Source organism: Phaenicophaeus curvirostris, unplaced genomic scaffold (genome assembly GCF_032191515.1).
Source record: "Phaenicophaeus curvirostris isolate KB17595 unplaced genomic scaffold, BPBGC_Pcur_1.0 scaffold_660, whole genome shotgun sequence".
Lineage (NCBI taxonomy): Eukaryota > Metazoa > Chordata > Aves > Cuculiformes > Cuculidae > Phaenicophaeus > Phaenicophaeus curvirostris.
This window is the reverse complement of record NW_027207176.1, coordinates 1-19475: the sequence shown is the minus strand read 5'-3', so window position 1 is coordinate 19475 and position 19475 is coordinate 1. Positions and strand designations below refer to the sequence as shown.

Genomic DNA, 19475 nt, shown 5'->3' with positions numbered 1-19475 from the left:
TATGGTTTCTATGAGTCTCTATGGTTCCTATAGGTCTCTCTGGGTCTCTATGGTTCCTATAGGCCCCTATAGGCCCCTATAGGCCCCTATAGGTCCCCGTGGGCGGCACCTGGGGGTTGTGGGGCAGCTGCCCCAGGTCCGGGTTCCTCCAGGAGCTGTTGAAGCCTCCCGGGTGCAGGAGGCGCCCGAAGTCCTCGCGGTTGGTGACGTGGAGGAACAGGCCCTGGGGGGACCCCGACAACAGGGGCTGGGGGGACCCCGAAACCCACCCCGGGGACCCCAAAATCCATCCGGGGGACCCCAAAACCCCCAGGGGGACCCCAAAACCCACCCCAGGGACCCCAAAATCCATCCCAGGGACCCCAAAACCCCCAGGGGGACCCCAAAATCCATCTCGGGGACCCCAAAATCCATTCGGGGGACCCCAAAATCCATCCCAGGGGACCCCAAAACCCTCAGGGGGACCCCAAAATCCATCCCGGGGACCCCAAAACCCCCAGGGGGACCCCAAAATCCATCCCGGGGACCCCAAAATCCCCAGGGGGACCCCAAAATCCATCCCAGGGACCCCAAAATCCATCCCGGGGACCCCAAAATCCATCCTGGGGACCCCAAAACCCCCAAGGGGACCCAAAAATCCATCCCAGGGACCCCAAAACCCCCAAGGGGACCCCAAAATCCATCCCAGGGACCCCAAAACCCCCAAGGGGACCCCAAAATCCATCCCAGGGACCCCAAAACCCCCAGGGGGACCCCAAAATCCACCCCGGGGACCCCAAAATCCATCCCGGGGACCCCAAAACTCCCAGGGGGACCCCAAAACCCACCCCGGGGACCCCAAAATCCATCCCGGGGACCCCAAAATCCATCCCAGGGACCCCAAACCCCCAGGGGGACCCCAAAATCCATCCCAGGGACCCCAAAACCCACCCCAGGGACCCCAAAATCCATCCCAGAGACCCCAAAACCCCGAGAGGGACCCAAAAATCCATCCCAGGGACCTCAGAGGTGGGGGAGGGGTTACTGGAGCACTGGGAGATACTGGGAAGGGCTGGGGGGTCATTGGGGACTGGGAGTTACTAGGAGGTCCTGGGGTGTTACTGGGGGTTACTAGGGGGCTACTGGGGGTTACTGGGGGGGTGACCGGGAGTTACTGGAGTGTTACTGGGAGTTACTGGGGGGTGACTGGGAGTTACTGGGAAGGGCTGGGGGGGTCATTGGGGGTGACTGGGAGTTACTGGGAAGGGCTGGGGGGTCATTGGGGGGGACTGGGAGTTACTGGGAAGGGCTGGGGGGTCATTGGGGGTGACTGGGAGTTACTGGGAAGGGCTGGGGGGTCATTGGGGGTTACTGGGAGTTACTGGGAAGGGCTGGGGGGTCATTGGGGGTTACTGGGAGTTACTGGGAAGGGCTGGGGGGTCATTGGGGGTGACTGGGAGTTACTGGGAAGGGCTGGGGGGGTCATTGGGGGTGACTGGGAGTTACTGGGAAGGGCTGGGGGGGTCACTGGGGGTTACTGGGAGTTACTGGGAAGGGCTGGGGGGGTCACTGGGGGTTACTGGGAGTTACTGGGAAGGGCTGGGGGTGTTACTGGGGGTTACTGGGGGGTCATTGGGGGTGACTGGGAGTTACTGGGAAGGGCTGGGGGGTCATTGGGGGTGACTGGGAGTTACTGGGGGGGTTACTGGAAGCACTGGGAGCACTGGGGGGTTACTGGGAGCACTGGGGGGGTTACTAGGAAGGGCTGGGGGGGGTCTCGGGGGGTGACTGGGGGGGTTTACTGGGGGCTACTGGGGGCTACTGGGGGGCTACTGGTCTCACCTGGTCGCGGGCGTGCTGGCACAGCGCCAGGTCGGGGTCCGGGGGGGGGAGGGGCGAAGGGCCCCCCCCCGCAGGGGCCCCCCGCAGCGCCCCTCCCCCCACCAGGTACGCCCCCCCCCACGTGGGGCACGTTCCACACCGACCTGGGGGGGGGGAGGGGAGGGGGGGAAACCAGTAACACCAGTAACACCCCAGTAACCAACCCCCCGGTAACAGCCAAGGCCCCCCCAGCCCCTCCCAGTGCCCCCCAGTGCCCCCCCCAGCCCCTCCCAGTAACACCCAGTGCCCCCCAGTGCCCCCCCAGCCCCTCCCAGTAACACCCAGTGCCCCCCAGTGCACCCCCAGCCCCTCCCAGTAACACCCAGTGCCCCCCCCAGTCCCTCCCAGTAACACCCAGTGCCCCCCCCCAGCCCCTCCCAGTAACACCCAGTGACCCCCAATCCCCTCCCAGTCCCTCCCAGTCCCCTCCCAGTCCCTCCCAGTGCCCCCCCAGTCCCCTCTAGTGCCCTCCCAGTCCCTCCCAGTGCCCCCCAATCCCCTCCCAGTGCCCCCCCAGTCCCTCCCAGTGCCCCCCAATCCCCTCCCAGTGCCCTCCCAGTCCCTCCCAGTGCCCCCCAATCCCCTCTAGTGCCCTCCCAGTCCCTCCCAGTGCCCCCCAATCCCCTCCCAGTGCCCCCCCAATCCCCTCTAGTGCCCTCCCAGTCCCTCCCAGTGCCCCCCAATCCCCTCCCAGTGCCCCCCCAGTCCCTCCCAGTGCCCCCCAATCCCCTCCCAGTGCCCTCCCAGTCCCTCCCAGTGCCCCCCAATCCCCTCTAGTGCCCTCCCAGTCCCTCCCAGTGCCCCCCAATCCCCTCCCAGTGCCCCCCAATGCCCTCTAGTGCCCTCCCAGTCCCTCCCAGTGCCCTCCCAGTGGCTCCCAGTACCTCCTGCGGCCCTGGACGATGTCGATGTAGTCGGGGCTGCGAGCGTAGAAGCCGTCGGGGCTCAGGGCCCCCCAAAAGTTGGACCAGAGGCGCCCGGGGCGGGAGAGCAGCGGGGCCAGAACACGCCTGGGGGGGGCAAATAGGGGGGAGGGGGGGTAAATAGGGGGGGTAATTAGGGGCTAGGGGGGTAAATGGGGGGGGGAGAGGGGTAAATATGGGGGTTAGGGGGGTAAATATGGGAGTTAGGGGGGTAAATTTGGGGTTTAGGGGGTAAATATGGGGGTAAGGGGGTAAATATGGGGGGTAAGGGGGTAAATATGGGGGGTAGGGGGTAAATAAGGGGGGTAAGGGGGTAAATATGGGGGTTAGGGGGGTAAATATGGGGGGTAAGGGGGTAAATATGGGGGGTAGGGGGGTAAATATGGGGGGTAAGGGGGGTAAATTTGGGGGTTAGGGGGGTAAATATGGGGGGTAAGGGGGTAAATATGGGGGTTGGGGGGTAAATATGGGGGGTAGGGGGTAAATATGGGGGGTAAGGGGGTAAATATGGGGGTTAGGGGGATAAATATGGGGGGTAACAGAGTAAATACGGTGGTTAGGGGAGTAAATATGGGGGTTAGGGGGTAAATATGGGGGGTAAGGGGGTAAATATGGGGGGTAAGTAGGGAGATTGGGGGTCTCTATGGTCTCTATAGGCTCCTATAGTTCCTTACGGGTCTCCAAGGGTCCCTATGGGTCCCTATGGGTCTCTATGTGGTCTCTATGGGTCTCTATGGGGTCTCTATGGGTCCCTATGGTCTCTATGGGTCCCTGTGGGTCTCTATGGCCACTATGGGTCCCCATGGGTCTCTATGGGTCCCTTATGGGTCTCTATGAGTCTCTATGGGTCCCTATGGGTCCCTATGGTCTCTATGGGTTTCTATGGGTCCCTATGGGTCCCTATGATCCCTATGGGTCTCTATATGTTCCTATGGGTCTCTATGGGTCCCTTATGGGTTTCTATAGGTCCCTATGGGTCTCTATGGATCCCTATGGTCTCCATGGGTCCCTATGGATCTCTATGGGTCCCTATGGGTCTCTATAGACCCTATGGATTTCTATGGGTCTCTATGGGTCTCTATGATCTCTATAGGTCTCTATGGTCTCTATGGGTCTCTATGAGTCCCTACAGATCCCTATGGGTCTCTATGGGTCACTACAGGTCTCTATGGGTCCCTATGGGTCTCTATGATCTCTATGGGTCCCTATGGGGTCTCTATGGGTCTCTATGGTTCTCTATGAACCCTTATGGTCTCTATGTGTCCCTATGAGTCTCTATGATCTCTATGGGTCCCTATGGGTCTTTATGGGTCCCTATAGGACTCTATGGGTCTCTATGTGTCCCTACGGGTTACTATGATCTTTACGGTCCCTATGGGTCCCTATGGTCTCTATAGGTCTCTATGGATCCTTATGGGTCTCTATGGGGTCTCTATGGGTCTCTACGGGGTCTCTATGGGTCTCTACGGGTCCCTATGGTCTCTATGGTCTCTACGGGTCCCTATGGATCTCTATGATCTCTATAGGTCTCTATGGGTCTCTATGAGTCCCTATAGATCTCTATGGGTCCCTATAAGTCTCTATGGATCCCTATGGGTCTCTATGATCTCTAGGGGTCCCTACGGTTTCTACTGATCTCTATGGGGTCCCTATAGGTCTCTATGGTCTCTATGGGTCCCTATGGGTCTCTATGGGTCTCTATAGGTGCCTATAGGTGCCTATAAGCACCTGTTCTGGGTGAGAAGGGCGCGCAGGGTCCCGCTGTGGGTCAGGACGACGTCGGCGTCCAGGCTCAGGTAATGGTCACAGCGAGGGTCGCGCCGGCACAGAGCCCTGCGGCCACCAGGAGCCACACGTGGCTACCGGGGCCACCAGGGCCACCAAGGCCACCATGGACACCACAGTGACCACCCCCAGGGCCACCAGGGCCACCATGGACACCACAGTGACCACCCCCACAGCCACCAGGGCCACCATGGACACCACAGTGACCACCCCCACAGCCACCAGGGCCACCAGGGCCACCACAGTGACCACCCCCAGGACCACCAGGACCACCAAGGCCACCATGGACACCACAGTGACCACCCCCACGGCCACCAGGGCCTCCAAGGCCACCATGGACACTACAATGACCACTCCCATGGCCACCAGGGCCTCCAAAGCCACCACAGTGACCACCCCCAGGGCCACCAAGGCCACCATGGACACCACAGTGACCACCCCCACGGCCACCAGGGCCACCAGAGTGACCACCCCCAGGGCCACCAGGGCCACCATGGACACCACAGTGACCACCCCCAAGTCCTCCAAGGCCACCAAGGCCAGCATGGACACCACAGTGACCACCCCTAGGACCACTAGGGCCACCAAGGCCACCATGGACACCACAGTGACCACCCCCACAGCCACCAGGGCCACCCTGGACACCACAGTGACCACTCCCATGGCCACCAAGGCCACCATGGCCACCACAGTGACCACCCCCACGGCCACCAGGGCCTGTAAGGCCAACATGGTGACCACCCCCATGGCCACCAGGGCCACCAGGACCACCATGGACACCACAGTGACCACCCTCAGGCCCACCAGGGCCACCAAGGCCACCATGGACACCACAGTGACCATTCCCACAGCCACCAGGGCCACCACAGTGACCACCCCCAGGGCCACCAGGACCTCCAAGGCCACCATGGACACCACAGTGACCACCCCCAGGACCACTAGGGCCACCATGGACACCACAGGGACCACCCCCATGGCCACCAGGGCCACCAAGGCCACCACAGTAACCACCCCCAGAGCCAACAGGGCCTCCAAGGCCACCATGGACACCACAGAGACCACTCCCATGGCCACCAGGGCCACCAAGGCCACCATGGTGACCACCCCCACGGCCACCAGAGCCTCCAAGGCCACCATGGACACCACAGTGACCACCCCCAGGACCACCAGGGCCACCATGGCCACCACAGTGACCGCCCTCACGGCCACCAGGGCCACCATGGACACCACAGTGACCACCCCCAGGACCACCAGGACCTCCATGGCCACCATGGACACGACAGTGACCACACCCACGGCCACCAGGGCCACCATGGACACCACAGTGACCACCCCCACGGCCACCAGGGGCACCAGGGCCACCATGGCCACCACAGTGACCGCCCTCACGGCCACCAGGGCCACCATGGACACCACAGTGACCACCCCCAGGACCACCAGGACCTCCATGGCCACCATGGACACGACAGTGACCACACCCACGGCCACCAGGGCCACCATGGACACCACAGTGACCACCCCCACGGCCACCAGGGGCACCAGGGCCACCATGGACACCACAGTGACCACCCCCAGGACCACTAGGGCCACCAGGGCCACCATGGACACCACAGTGACCACCCCCATGGCCACCAGGGCCACCATGGACACCACAGGGACCACCCCCATGGCCACCAGGGCCACTAAGGACACCACAGTGACCACCCCGACGGCCACCAAAGCCACCATGGACACCACAGGGACCACCCCCACGGCCACCAGGGCCACCATGGACACCACAGGGACCACCCCCAGGACCACCAGGGTCACCATGGGCACCACAGTGACCACCCCCACAGCCACCAGGGCCACCATGGACACCACAGTGACCACCCCCAGGACCACCAGGGCCACCATGGACACCACAGTGACCACCCCCAGGGCCACCAGGGCCACCATGGACACCACAGTGACCACCCCCACGGCCACCAGGGCCACCATGGACACCACAGTGACCACCCCCAGGGCCACCAGGGCCACCATGGACACCACAGTGACCACCCCCAGGGCCACCAGGGCCACCATGGACACCACAGTGACCACCACCACGGCCACCAGGACCACCAAAGCCACCACAGTGACCACCCCCACGGCCACCAAGGCCACCAAGGCCACCACAGTGACCACCCCCACGGCCACCAAGGCCACCAAGGCCACCACAGTGACCACCCCCAGGGCCACCAGGGCCACCATGGACACCACAGGGACCACCCCCACGGCCACCAGGGCCACCAGGACCACCATGGACACCACAGTGACCACCCTCAGGCCCACCAGGGCCACCAAGGCCACCATGGACACCACAGTGACCATTCCCACAGCCACCAGGGCCACCAGGGCCACCACAGTGACCACCCCCAGGGCCACCAGGACCTCCAAGGCCACCACGGACACCACAGTGACCACCCCCAGGACCACTAGGGCCACCATGGACACCACAGTGACCACCCCCACGGCCACCAGGGCCACCAAGGCCACCATGGTGGCCACCCCCACGGCCACCAGGGCCTCCAAGGCCACCATGGACACTACAATGACCACTCCCATGGCCATCAGGGCCACCAAGGCCACCACAGTGACCACCACCAAGGTCTCCAAGGCCACCATGGACACCAGAGTGACCACCCCCAGGGCCAACAGGGCCTCCAAGGCCACCAGGGCCACCAAAATGACCACTCCCATGGCCACCAGGGCCACCATGGACACCACAGTGACCACCCCCACGGCCACCAGGGCCACCATGGACACCACAGTGACCACCCCCAGGGCCACCAGGGCCACCATGGACACCACAGTGACCACCCCCAGGGCCACCAGGACCACCATGGACACCACAGTGACCACCCCCACAGCCACCAGGGCCACCATGGACACCACAGTGACCACCCCCACGGCCACCAGGGCCACCATGGACACCACAGTGATCACCCCCACGGCCACCAGGACCTCCAAGGCCACCATGGACACTACAATGACCACTCCCATGGCCATCAGGGCCACCATGGACACCATGGACACCACAGTGACCACCCCCACAGCCACCAGGGCCACCATGGACACCACAGTGACCACCCCCAGGGCCACCAGGGCCACCATGGACACCACAGTGACCACCCCCAGGGCCACCAGGGCCACCATGGACACCACAGTGACCACCCCCACAGCCACCAGGGCCACCATGGACACCACAGTGACCACCCCCTGGGCCACCAAGGCCACCATGGACACCACAGTGACCACCCCCACAGCCACCAGGGCCACCATGGACACCACAGTGACCACCCCCACGGCCACCAGGGCCACCATGGACACCACAGTGACCACCCCCACGGCCACCAGGGCCACCATGGACACCACAGTGACCACCCCCACGGCCACCAGGACCTCCAAGGCCACCATGGACACTACAATGACCACTCCCATGGCCATCAGGGCCACCATGGACACCATGGACACCACAGTGACCACCTCCACAGCCACCAGGGCCACCATGGACACCACAGTGACCACCCCCACGGCCACCAGGGCCACCATGGACACCACAGTGACCACCCCCAGGGCCACCAGGGCCACCATGGACACCATGGACACCACAGTGACCACCCCCACAGCCACCAGGGCCACCATGGACACCACAGTGACCACCCCCACGGCCACCAGGGCCACCATGGACACCACAGTGACCACCCCCAGGCCCACCAGGGCCACCAAAGCCACCATGGACACCACAGTGACCATTCCCACAGCCACCAGGGCCACCAAGGCCACCATGGACACCACAGTGACCACCCCCACGGCCACCAGGGCCACCATGGACACCACAGTGACCACTCCCATGGCCACCAGGGCCTCCAAGGCCACCATGGACACCACGGTGACCACCCCCAAGTCCTCTAAGGCCACCATGGACACCACAGTGACCACCCCCAAGTCCTCCAAGGCCACCAAGGCCACCATGGTGACCACCCCCACAGCCACCAGGACCTCCAACGCCACCATGGACACCACAGTGACCACCCCCAGGGCCACCAGGGCCACTAAAGCCACCAAGGCCACCACGGTGACCACCCCCAGGGCCACCACCCCGTCCCCCCGCGTGGCCCCGTACATGCCCATGTCGCGCGCGGCCGCCGTCTCCAGCGCCTCCTCGGGCCCCACGAGCCGCGCGGACGAGAAGCGAGAGCGAAGCTGCGGCCACACGGCGGCCACCTGGGGCTCGTGGGTCACCTCCTGGGGGGCAGCGACAGCGCCGTGGGGCAGGGGACGGGGCTGGGGGGCTGGGGGGCAGGGGGACTGGGCTATGGGGCTGGGGGATGGGGCTATGGGGCTGGGGGACGGGGCTATGGAGCAGGGGGACGGGGCTATGGGGCAGGGGGACGGGGCTATGGAGCAGGGGGACTGGGCTATGGGGCAGGGGGATGGGGCTATGGGGCTGGGGGACTGGGCTATGGGGCTGGGGGATGGGGCTATGGGGCAGGGGGACAGGGCTATGGGGCAGGGGGACTGGGCTATGGGGCAGGGGGATGGGGCTATGGGGCTGGGATCAGGGCTATGGGGCTGGGGGACTGGGCTATGGGGCAGGGGACTGGGCTATGGGGCAGGGGGATGGGGCTATGGGGCTGGGGGACTGGGCTATGGGGCTGGGATGGGGGCTATGGGGCTGGGGGATGGGGCTGGGGGATGGGGCTATGGGGCAGGGGGAGGGAGCTATGGGGAAGGGGGATGGAGCTATGGGGCTGGGGGAGGGGGCTATGGGGCAGGGGGAGGGGGCTATGGGGCTGGGGGATGGGGCTATGGGGCAGGGGGACGGGACTATGGGGCAGGGGGACTGGGCTATGGGGCAGGGGGACGGGGCTATGGGGCAGGGGGACGGGGCTATGGGGCTGGGGGATGGGGCTGGGATCGGGGCTATGGGGCTGGGATCAGGGCTATGGGGCAGGGCTATGGGGCTGGGATCAGGGCTATGGGGCTGGGATCTGGGCTATGGGGCTGGGATCAGGGCTATGGGGCTGGGATCAGGGCTATGGGGCTGGGATCTGGGCTATGGGGCTGGGATCAGGGCTATGGGGCTGGGATCTGGGCTATGGGGCTGGGATCGGGGCTATGGGGCAGGGCTATGGGGCTGGGATCAGGGCTATGGGGCTGGGATCGGGGCTATGGGGCAGGGCTATGGGGCTGGGATCAGGGCTATGGGGCTGGGATCTGGGCTATGGGGCAGGGCTATGGGGCTGGGATCAGGGCTATGGGGCTGGGATCGGGGCTATGGGGCTGGGCTATGGGGCAGGGCTATGGGGCTGGGATCTGGGCTATGGGGTTGGGCTATGGGGCTGGGATCTGGGCTATGGGGCAGGGCTATGGGGCTGGGATTGGGGCTATGGGGCTGGGATCTGGGCTATGGGGTTGGGCTATGGGGCTGGGATCGGGGCTATGGGGCTGGGATCAGGGCTATGGGGTTGGGATCTGGGCTATGGGGCAGGGCTATGGGGCTGGGATCAGGGCTATGGGGCTGGGCTATGGGGCTGGGATTGGGGCTATGGGGCTGGGATCTGGGCTATGGGGCTGGGCTATGGGGCTGGGATCGGGGCTATGGGGCAGGGCTATGGGGCTGGGATCTGGGCTATGGGGCTGGGATCTGGGCTATGGGGCAGGGCTATGGGGCTGGGATCAGGGCTATGGGGCTGGGCTATGGGGCTGGGATCTGGGCTATGGGGCTGGGATCGGGGCTATGGGGCTGGGCTATGGGGCTGGGATCGGGGCTATGGGGCTGGGATCTGGGCTATGGGGCTGGGATCGGGGCTATGGGGCTGGGATCAGGGCTATGGGGCTGGGCTATGGGGCTGGGATCGGGGCTATGGGGCTGGGCTATGGGGCTGGGATCGGGGCTATGGGGCTGGGCTATGGGGCTGGGATCGGGGCTATGGGGCTGGGATCGGGGCTATGGGGCTGGGATCGGGGCTATGGGGCTGGGATCGGGGCTATGGGGCTGTGACGTGAGGCCCCAGGCAGGTGCAGAGTGGGGGGGGGCAGGTTTGGGGGGCAGGTTTTGGGGGTTCGTGGGGGTCAGAGCTGGGTGTACAGGGGGGTTTGGGGGTTCAGTGAAGGTTTGGGGTTCAGATCTTGGGGTTCAGGGTGATTTTGGGGTGTCAGATTTGGGGGTTCAGGAGGTTTTGGGGGTCCCCCCTTACCCGGTTAAGCAAGAAGAGACACAGATGCATGTGGGGTGGGTTGGGGGAGAAGTAGGTTTGAGGGACAGGTTTGGGGGGTTCACGGGGTTCAGAACTGGGTGTACAGGGGGGTTTGTGGGTTCAGTGAAGGTTTGGGGTTCAGATATTGGGGTTCAGATTGATTTTAGGGTGTCAGGTTTGGGGGTTCAGGACGTTTTGGGGTCCCCCCATACCCGGTTAAGCAGAAAGAGACGCAGATGCATGTGGGGTGGGTTGGGGGGGGGTAGGTTTGAGGGGCAGGTTTTGGGGGTTCGCGGGGGTCAGAGCTGGGTGTACAGGGGGGTTTGGGGGTTCAGCAAAGGTTTGGGGTTCAGATCTTGGGGTTCAGGGTGATTTTGGCGTGTCCAGTTTGGGGGTTCAGAACGTTTTGGGGGTCCCCCCATACCCGGTTAAGCAGAAAGAGACACAGATGCACGTGGGGTGGGTTGGGGAGCAGGTTTTGGGGGTTTGGGGGGGTCAGAGCTGGGTGTACAGGGGGGTTTGGGGGTTCAGTGAAGGTTTGGGGTTCAGATCTTGGGGTTCAGGGTGATTTTGGGGTGTCAGGTTTGGGGGTTCAGGACATTTTTGGGGTCCCCCCCATACCCGGTTAAGCAGGAAGAGACGCAGATGCATGTGGGGTGGGGTGGGGTGGGGGCAGGTTTGGGGGACAGGTTTTGGGGGTTTGGGGGGGTCAGAGCTGGGTGTACAGGGGGGTTTGGGGGTTCAGCGAAGGTTTGGGGTTCAGATCTTGGGGTTCAGGGTGATTTTGGCGTGTCCAGTTTGGGGGTTCAGGACATTTTTGGGGTCCCCCCTCATCTGGTTATGCAGGAAGAGGCTCAGATGCATGTGGGATGGGATGGGAGACAGGTTTGGGGGGGTCAGAGCTGGGTGTACAGGGGGGTTTTGGGGTTCAGGGGAGGGTTGAGGTTCATGTTTTGGGGTTCAGGGTGGTTTTGGGGTGCCAGATTTGGGGGTTCAGAACGTTTTGGGGTCCCCCCTCCCAGGGTTACGCAGGGGGAGCTCCAAACAAGTGCGGGGTGGATTGCGGGGGGCGGGGGGGGGGGGCAGGTTTGGGGGGCAGATTTTGGGGGTTCGCGAGGGTCGGAGCAGGGTGTACAGGGGGGTTTTGGGGTTCGGCAGGGTCAGATTTGGGGGTTCCCCCCCTCCTTACTCGGTTGTGAAGAAGAGCCCCAAGCGGGAACGGGGGTAGTTCAAGGTCAGCAAGCGCTGCAGGAACCGCGACAAGAACGGAGTCGGCTGCTCCACGAACACCCCGACCAGGACCCACGGCAGCTCCTCGTCCTAGGGGGCACCCCAAAACTTAGGGGGCATCCCACAACTTGGGGGGGACCCCAGAACCCACAGGGCACCCCAGAACCCACAGGGCACCCCAAAACCCCGCCCCAGCACCCCAAAAACCCCTATAGGACCCATTAACCCCCCTAAAACCCATAGGAGACTCTTTTTCTATGGGGCAACTCCCCAATTTAGGGGTCACCCCCACAACTTAGGGGTCACCCCACAACTTAGGGGTCACCCCACAACTTAGGGATCACCCCAAAACTTAGGGGGCACCCCAGAACCCACAGGGCACCCCAAAACCCCCCCCAGCACCCCAAAAACCCCTATAGGACCCATTAGCCCCCCTAAAACCTATAGGAGACTCTTCTTCTATGGGGCAACCCCCAATTTAGGGGTCACCCCACAACTTAGGAGTCACCCCAAAACTTAGGGGTCACCCCAAAACTTAGGGGGCACCCCAGAACCCACAGGGCACCCCAAAACCCCCCCCCAGCACCCCAAAAACCCCTATAGGACCCATTACCCCCCCTAAAATCCATAGGAGACTCTTCTTCTATGGGGCAGCCCCCCAATTTAGGGGTCACCCCACAACTTAGGGGTCACCCCCCAACTTAGGGGGCGCCCCAAAACTTAGGGGGCACCCCAGAACCCACAGGGCACCCCAAAACCCCCGCCAGCACCCCAAAAACCCCTATAGGACCCATTAGCCCCCCTAAAACCTATAGGAGACTCTTCTTCTATGGGGCAGCCCCCCAACTTAGGGGTCACCCCAAAACTTAGGGGTCACCCCACAACTTAGGGGGCACCCCAGAACCCACAGGGCACCCCAAAACCCCCCCCCAGCACCCCAAAAACCCTTATAGGACCCATTAGCCCCCCTAAAACCTATAGGAGACTCTTCTTCTATGGGGCAGCCCCCCAACTTAGGGGTCACCCCACAACTTGGGGGTCACCCCAAAACTTAGGGGGGAGCCCCCCCTTTTTTTCACTCACGGGGACCCCCTCGAGCGGCCTCAGGTCGGAGTCGCAGTCGCCGCAGCCGCCCTCGTTCCACCCGGCGGGGACGTAATTACCCAGGTAATTAAGGTGAAGCTGAAGAACAAGATAATTAGGGGACCCCCCCCTGCACCCCAAAACCCCCACCCCACCCCAAAACCCCGCCCTGAACCCCCAAATCCCCCCCCTTGCACCCCAAAACCAACCCAATGAACCTCCCTGAACCCCAAAACCCCCTCCAGGATCCCCTCTTGCACCCCAAAATCCCCCCTTGCACCCCAAAACCCCTCCCTGCACCCCAAAACCCCCTCCAGGATCCCCCCCTTGCACCCCAAAATCCCCCCTTGCACCCCAAAACCCCTCCCTGCACCCCAAAACCCCCTCCAGGATCCCTCCCTGCACCCCAAAATCCCTCCCTGAACCCCAAAACCCCCTCCAGGATCCCCCCCTTGCACCCCAAAATCCCTCCCTTGCACCCCAAAATCCCTCCCTGAACCCCAAAACCCCCTCCAGGATCCCCCCCCCCTTGCACCCCAAAATCCCTCCCTGCACCCCAAAATCCCTCCCTGAACCCCAACCCCCCTCCAGGATCCCCCCCTTTGCACCCCAAAACCCTCCCTCAACCCCAAACCTCCCCCAGGGACCCCAAAAACACCCTTAGGGACCCCTCTTTGCACCCCAAAACCCTCCCTGAACCCCAACACCCTCCCAGGGACCCCAAAAACACCCTTAGGGACCCCTCCTTGCACCCCAAAAGCCCCCAAACCACCCCAAGGAACCTCCCTGAACCCCAAAACCCCCCCTAGGGCCTCTCTGGACCCCAAAACACCTCAGGAACCCCAAAAACACCCTTAGGGACTCCTCTTTGCACCCCAAAACCCTTCCTGAACCCCAATACCACCCTAGGAACCCCTAAAGCTGGGAGTGTTGGGGGGGTCTGGGGGGGTCCCAGAAGGTTTGGGGGGGCCTGGGGGGGGTGTGAAGCGTTTTGGGGTTCCCCTGAGGGGTTTGGGGGTCCCTGAGGGGTTTTGGGGGGGCCCTGAAGGGAGATTTTGGGGACCCCCCCATACCAGGATTAACCCACTCCTATAGGCAAGACGTTAGGGGGTCCTGGGGGGTTTTGGGGGTCCCTGAGTGGGTTTGGGGGGGTCCCAGAAGGTTTGGGGTTCCCTGAGGGGGGGGTGAAGCGTTTTGGGGTTCCCCTGGGGGGTTTGGGGGTCCCTGAGAGGTTTTGGGGGGGCCCTGAGGGGGGATTTTGGGGACCCCCCCCATACCAGGGTTAACCCATTCCTATAGGGAAGATGTTAGGGGCTCCTGATGGGTTTGGGGGGGTCCTAGAAGGTTTGGGGGACCCCAGGGGGTTTTGGGGGGTCCCTGTGGGTTTTGGGGTCCCCCCCGGACCTTGGTGGGGCCGTTGCCGTGGATGATGACGGGGAGGGAGTCGTAGGCGACGTTGCGAACCCGAACCCCTCCCGGCTCGAACTTGAGCACCACCTCGTCTGGGGGAGCAAAAAAAAGGGGGTTCAGGGGGGTAAAAAGGGGGTTCGGGGGCAAAAAATGGGGTTTGGGGGCAAAAAAATGGGGTTCAGGGGCAAAAAAATGGGGTTTGGGGGTGGGGGAATGGGGTTCGGGGGTGGAAAATGGGGTTCAGAGGGGAGAAAGTGGGATTGGGGGGGTGAAAAGTGGGGTTCAGGGCAGAAAAGTGGGGGGGAAGAGGATGAGAAATGGGGTTTGGGGGGAAAAAATTGGGGTTCAGGGGCAGGAAATGGGGTTTGGGGTAAAAAATTGGGGTTCAGGGGGCAGAAAATGGGGTTTAGGGGTGGAAAATGGGGGTAAAAACGGGGTTTGGGTCAAAAAATGGGGGTCAGGGGGATGAGAAATGGGGTTTGGGGCCAAAAAAAATGGGGTTTGGGGTAAAAAATTGGGGTTCCGGAGACAAAAAATGGGGTTCGGGGGTGAAAAAATGGGGTTTGGGGGTGGGGGAATGGGGTTTGGGGGTGGAAAATGGGGTTCAGAGGGGAGAAAATGGGATTGGGGGGGTGAAAAGTGGGGTTCAGGGCAGAAAAGTGGGGGGGAAGGGGGTGAGAAATGGGGTTTGGGGGGAAAAAATTGGGGTTCAGGGGGCAGAAAATGGGGTTTAGGGGTGGAAAATGGGGGTAAAAATGGGGTTTGGGTCAAAAAATGGGGGTCAGGGGGGTGAGAAATGGGGTTTGGGGCAAGAAAAATGAGGTTTGGGTTAAAAAATTGGGGTTCAGGGGGTGAAAAATGGGGTTTGGGGTGAAAAATTGGGGTTCAGCGGCAGGAAATGGGGTTTAGGGGTGGAAAATGGGGGTAAAAATGGGGTTTGGGGCAAAAAAAGGGGTTCAATGGGGCAAAAAGCAGAATTTGGAGTAAAAAATTGGGGTTCAGGGGGTGAAAAGTGGGGTTTGGGGTGAAAAATTGGGGTTCAGGGGCAGGAAATGGGGTTTGGGGGTGGAAAATGGGGGAAAAATGGGGTTTGGGGCAGAAAAAAGGGGTTCAACGGGGCAAAAAGTGGAGTTTGGAGTAAAAAATTGGGGTTCAGGGGTGAAAAATGGGGTTTGGGGTAAAAAATTGGGGTTCAGGGGGCAGAAAATGGGGTTTAGGGGTGGAAAATGGGGGTAAAAATGGGGTTTGGGGCAAAAAATGGGGTTCAAGGGGGTGAGAAATGGGGTTTGGGGCCAAAAAAATGGGGTTTGGGGTAAAAAATTGGGGTTCAGGGGGTGAAAAATGGGGTTTGGGGTGAAAAATTGGGGTTCAGGGGCAGGAAATGGGGTTTAGGGGTGGAAAATGGGGGTAAAAACGGGGTTCGGGGCAAAAAAAAAGGGGTTCAATGGGGCAAAAAGCGGAGTTTGGAGTAAAAAATTGGAGTTCAGGGGGTGAAAAGTGGGGTTTGGGGTGAAAAATTGGGGTTCAGGGGCAGGAAATGGGGTTTAGGAGTGGAAAATGGGGGCAAAAAGGGGGTTTGAAGCAAAAAAACGGGGTTCAGGAATTAAAAATGGGGTTTGGGGTGAAAACTTGGGGTTCAGAGGTTGAAAAATGGGGAGCGGGGGAAGCAAAACTGGGGGTTCAGGCAGCCCCCCCCAATTCACACCCCGCCCCCCCCAAAACTCCTGCCCCCCAACCCCAGTTTTTGCCCCCTGAACCCCAGTTTTTGCCACCAAACCCCAGTTTTCAGCCCTGAACCCCAGTTTTTGCTCCCTGAACCCCACTTCTTCCTCTCTTATTCCCATTTTTTACCCCCTGAACCCCACTTTTACCCCCCTGCACCCCATTTTTCCCCCCTGCACCCCCACTTTTTGCCCCCAGAGCCCATTTTTTACTCCTCAAACTCCATTTTTTACCCCCTGAACTCCACTTTTTACCCCCTGAACCCCACTTTTTATCCCCCTGAACCCCACTTTTTACCCCCGAACCCCACTTTTTACCCCCCTCAACCCCACTTTTAACCCCTGAACCCCACTTTTTATCTCCCTGAATCCCACTTTTTACCTCTGAACCCCACTTTTACCCCCTGAACCCCACTTTTTACCCCTGAACCCCACTTCTACCCCCTAAACCCCACTTTTACCCCCTGAACCCCACTTCTAGCCCCTGAACCCCACTTTTTACCTCCCTGAACCCCACTTTTACCCCCTCAACCCCACTTTTTACCCCCCCAACCCCACTTTTTACCCCCCAAACCCCACTTTTACCCCCTGAACCCACTTTTTACCCCCTGAACCCCACTTCTTACCCCCCAAACCCCACTTTTACCCCCTGAACCCACTTTTTACCCCCTGAACCCCACTTTTTACCCCCTGAACCCCATTTTTTATCCCTCAAACCCCACTTTTACCCCCTGAACCCCACTTTTTACCCCTGAACCCCACTTTTTACCCCCCCTCCTCACCGACGGCGCCATTGAGGTTCTGGAAAATTTGGGAATAATGATCGAGCTCCATCCCCAGCTCCTCCTGAAAGGAAAAAGGGGTTCAGGGGGGGATCCCCAAATCTGAAGGGGGTCCCCAAATCTGGGGGGGGGGGGGGGGGAAGGATTTGGGGGTGCTGGGAGGGTTTAGAGAGCGCTCAGGGGGGGTTTGAGGGGGTCCCAGTGGGATCTGAGGGGGGCTCAGAGGGGTTTGGGGGTTCAGGAGGGTCCGGGGGGGGCTTATTTTGGGGGGTCCCCCCCAATTTTTGGGCCCCTCCCCAATTTTTGGGGTCCCCCCCAATTTTAGGGCTCCCCCTGAGCTCAAAATCAAGGTAGAAAAACCAAAGATTTTGGGGGTTCAGGGAGGATTTAGGAAGGTAAAATGAGGTTTTTTGGGGGTTCCTCTCAATTTTGGGGTCCCCCCTATATTTTGGGCTCCCCCTTTGTTTTGGGGACCCCTCAATTTTTGGGGTCCCCCCCAGTTTTGGGGCTCCCCCTGAGCTCAAAATCAAAGTAGAAAAACCAAAAATTTGAGGAGATTTGGGGAGGATTTTGGGGGGGTTAATGAGATTTTTTCGGGGTCCCCCCAATTTTGGGGCCCCCTTTTTATTTTTTGGGGTCCCCTCTTCGTTTTGGGGCCCCCCCAATTTTTGGGGCTCCCCCTGAGCTCAAAATCAAGGTAGAAAAACCGAAGATTTAGGGAGTTTGGGGAGGATTTCGGGGGGTTTAATGGGGTTTTTTCGGGGTCCCCCCCAATTTTGGGGCCCCCTTTTTATTTTTTGGGGTCCCCTCTTCGTTTTGGGGCCCCCCCAATTTTTGGGGTTCACTCTGAGCTCAAAATCAAAGTAGAAAACCCAAAGATTTAAGAGGTTTGGGGAGGATTTCAGGGGGTTTAATGGGTTTTTTCGGGGTCCCCCCCAATTTTGGGGCCCCCTTTTTATTTTTTGGGGTCCCCCTCTGGGTTTCGGGGCTCACCCGGAGCTGGGGGTCGAGGTAGAGGCGGCTGTAGAAGAGCTGATCGTCGTCATCGTCGCGGAAGCGCCAGCGCTCCACCAGCCGCCAGATGTCGGGGGCGAACCCCATAAAACCTGGGGGGGGGGGACCCCAAAATCTCACTGTCCCCCCCCAAAAACCCTAAAAGTGCCCCAAAACACCCCAAAAGGGACCCAAAGCACCCCAAAAGGGACCCTCCTGGCTCACATTCCCCCCCCATCCCCTCAAATCGCCATTTCCCCCCCTCGTTCTCCCTTTTCCTGCTTCATTTCCCCCCCTAATCCCCTCATTTCCCCTCCATTTCCCCCCCCAGACCCCATTTCCTCCCCATTTCCCCCCAACACCCCCATTTCCTCCCCTATTTCCCCCTCATTTCCCCCCCAGCCCCCATTTCCTCCCCATTTCCCCCTCATTTCCCCCCCAACACCCCCATTTCCCCCTCATTTCCCCTCCAACACCCCTATTTCCCCCCATTTCCTCCTCATTTCCCCCCCAACACCCTCATTTCCTCTCTCATTTCCCCCCAGCCCCCATTTCCTCCCCATTTCCCCCTCATTTCCCCCCCAACACCCCCATTTCCTCCCCATTCCCCCTCATTTCCCCCCCAACACCCCCATTTCCTCCTCATTCCCCCCTCATTTCCCCCCCAACAGCCCAATTTCCCCCTCATTTCCCCCCATTTCCCCCTCATTTCCCCCCCAACACCCCCATCTCCCCCTCATTTCCCCCCCAGCCCCCATTTCCCCCCCATTTCCCCCTCATTTCCCCTCCAACACCCCTATTTCCTCCCCATTACCCCCCTCATTTCCCCCCCAACACCCCCATTTCCCCCTCATTTTCCCCCCTAGCCCCCATTTCCTCCCCATTTCCCCCTCTATTTCCTCCCCCCCCGAGTTGAGGAAGGTCTCACCCCCCCCCATTTCCCCCCCAACACCCCCATTCCCCCTCATTTCCCCCCCATTCCCCCACTTCCTCCCCATTTCCCCCTTATTTCCCCCCTCCATTTCCTCCCCCCCCGAGTTGAGAAAGTTCTCACCCCCCCATTTCCCCCCAACACCCCCATTTCCCCCCCCAACACCCCCATTCCCCCCCATCTCCCCCCCAAACCCCCATTCCCCCCCATTTCCCCCCAATTCCCCCACTTCCTCCCCATTTCCCCCTTATTTCCCCCTCCATTTCCTCCCCCCCCGAGTTGAGGAAGGTCTCACCCCCCCCATTTCCCCCCCCAACACCCCCATTCCCCCCCATCTCCCCCCCCAAACCCCCATTCCCCCTCATTTCCCCCCCCACCCCCCACTTCCTCCCCATTTCCCCCTTATTTCCCCCTTCATTTCCTCCCCCCCCGAGTTGAGAAAGTTCTCACCCCCCCCATTTCCCCCCCCAACACCCCCATTCCCCCTCTTATCCCCCCCCAAACCCCCATTCCCCCCCATTTCCCCCCCATTC

General features: G+C 61.3%; 1 protein-coding gene across 1 annotated transcript; it reads right to left on the bottom strand.

The window, feature by feature from the left end:
• Positions 1 to 71: 71 nt before the first annotated feature.
• Positions 72 to 18130, bottom strand: LOC138735272 (multifunctional procollagen lysine hydroxylase and glycosyltransferase LH3-like). The gene is given in 12 exon segments (XM_069883176.1): positions 72 to 223; positions 1822 to 1856; positions 1858 to 1964; positions 2745 to 2870; positions 4512 to 4616; positions 8716 to 8837; positions 10793 to 10886; positions 11982 to 12112; positions 13106 to 13204; positions 14510 to 14607; positions 17019 to 17082; positions 18012 to 18130. Coding segments are annotated over 12 exon segments (1236 nt in total). The 5' UTR covers positions 18120 to 18130; the 3' UTR covers positions 72 to 76.
• Between the last annotated feature and the right edge of the window lie 1345 nt (positions 18131 to 19475).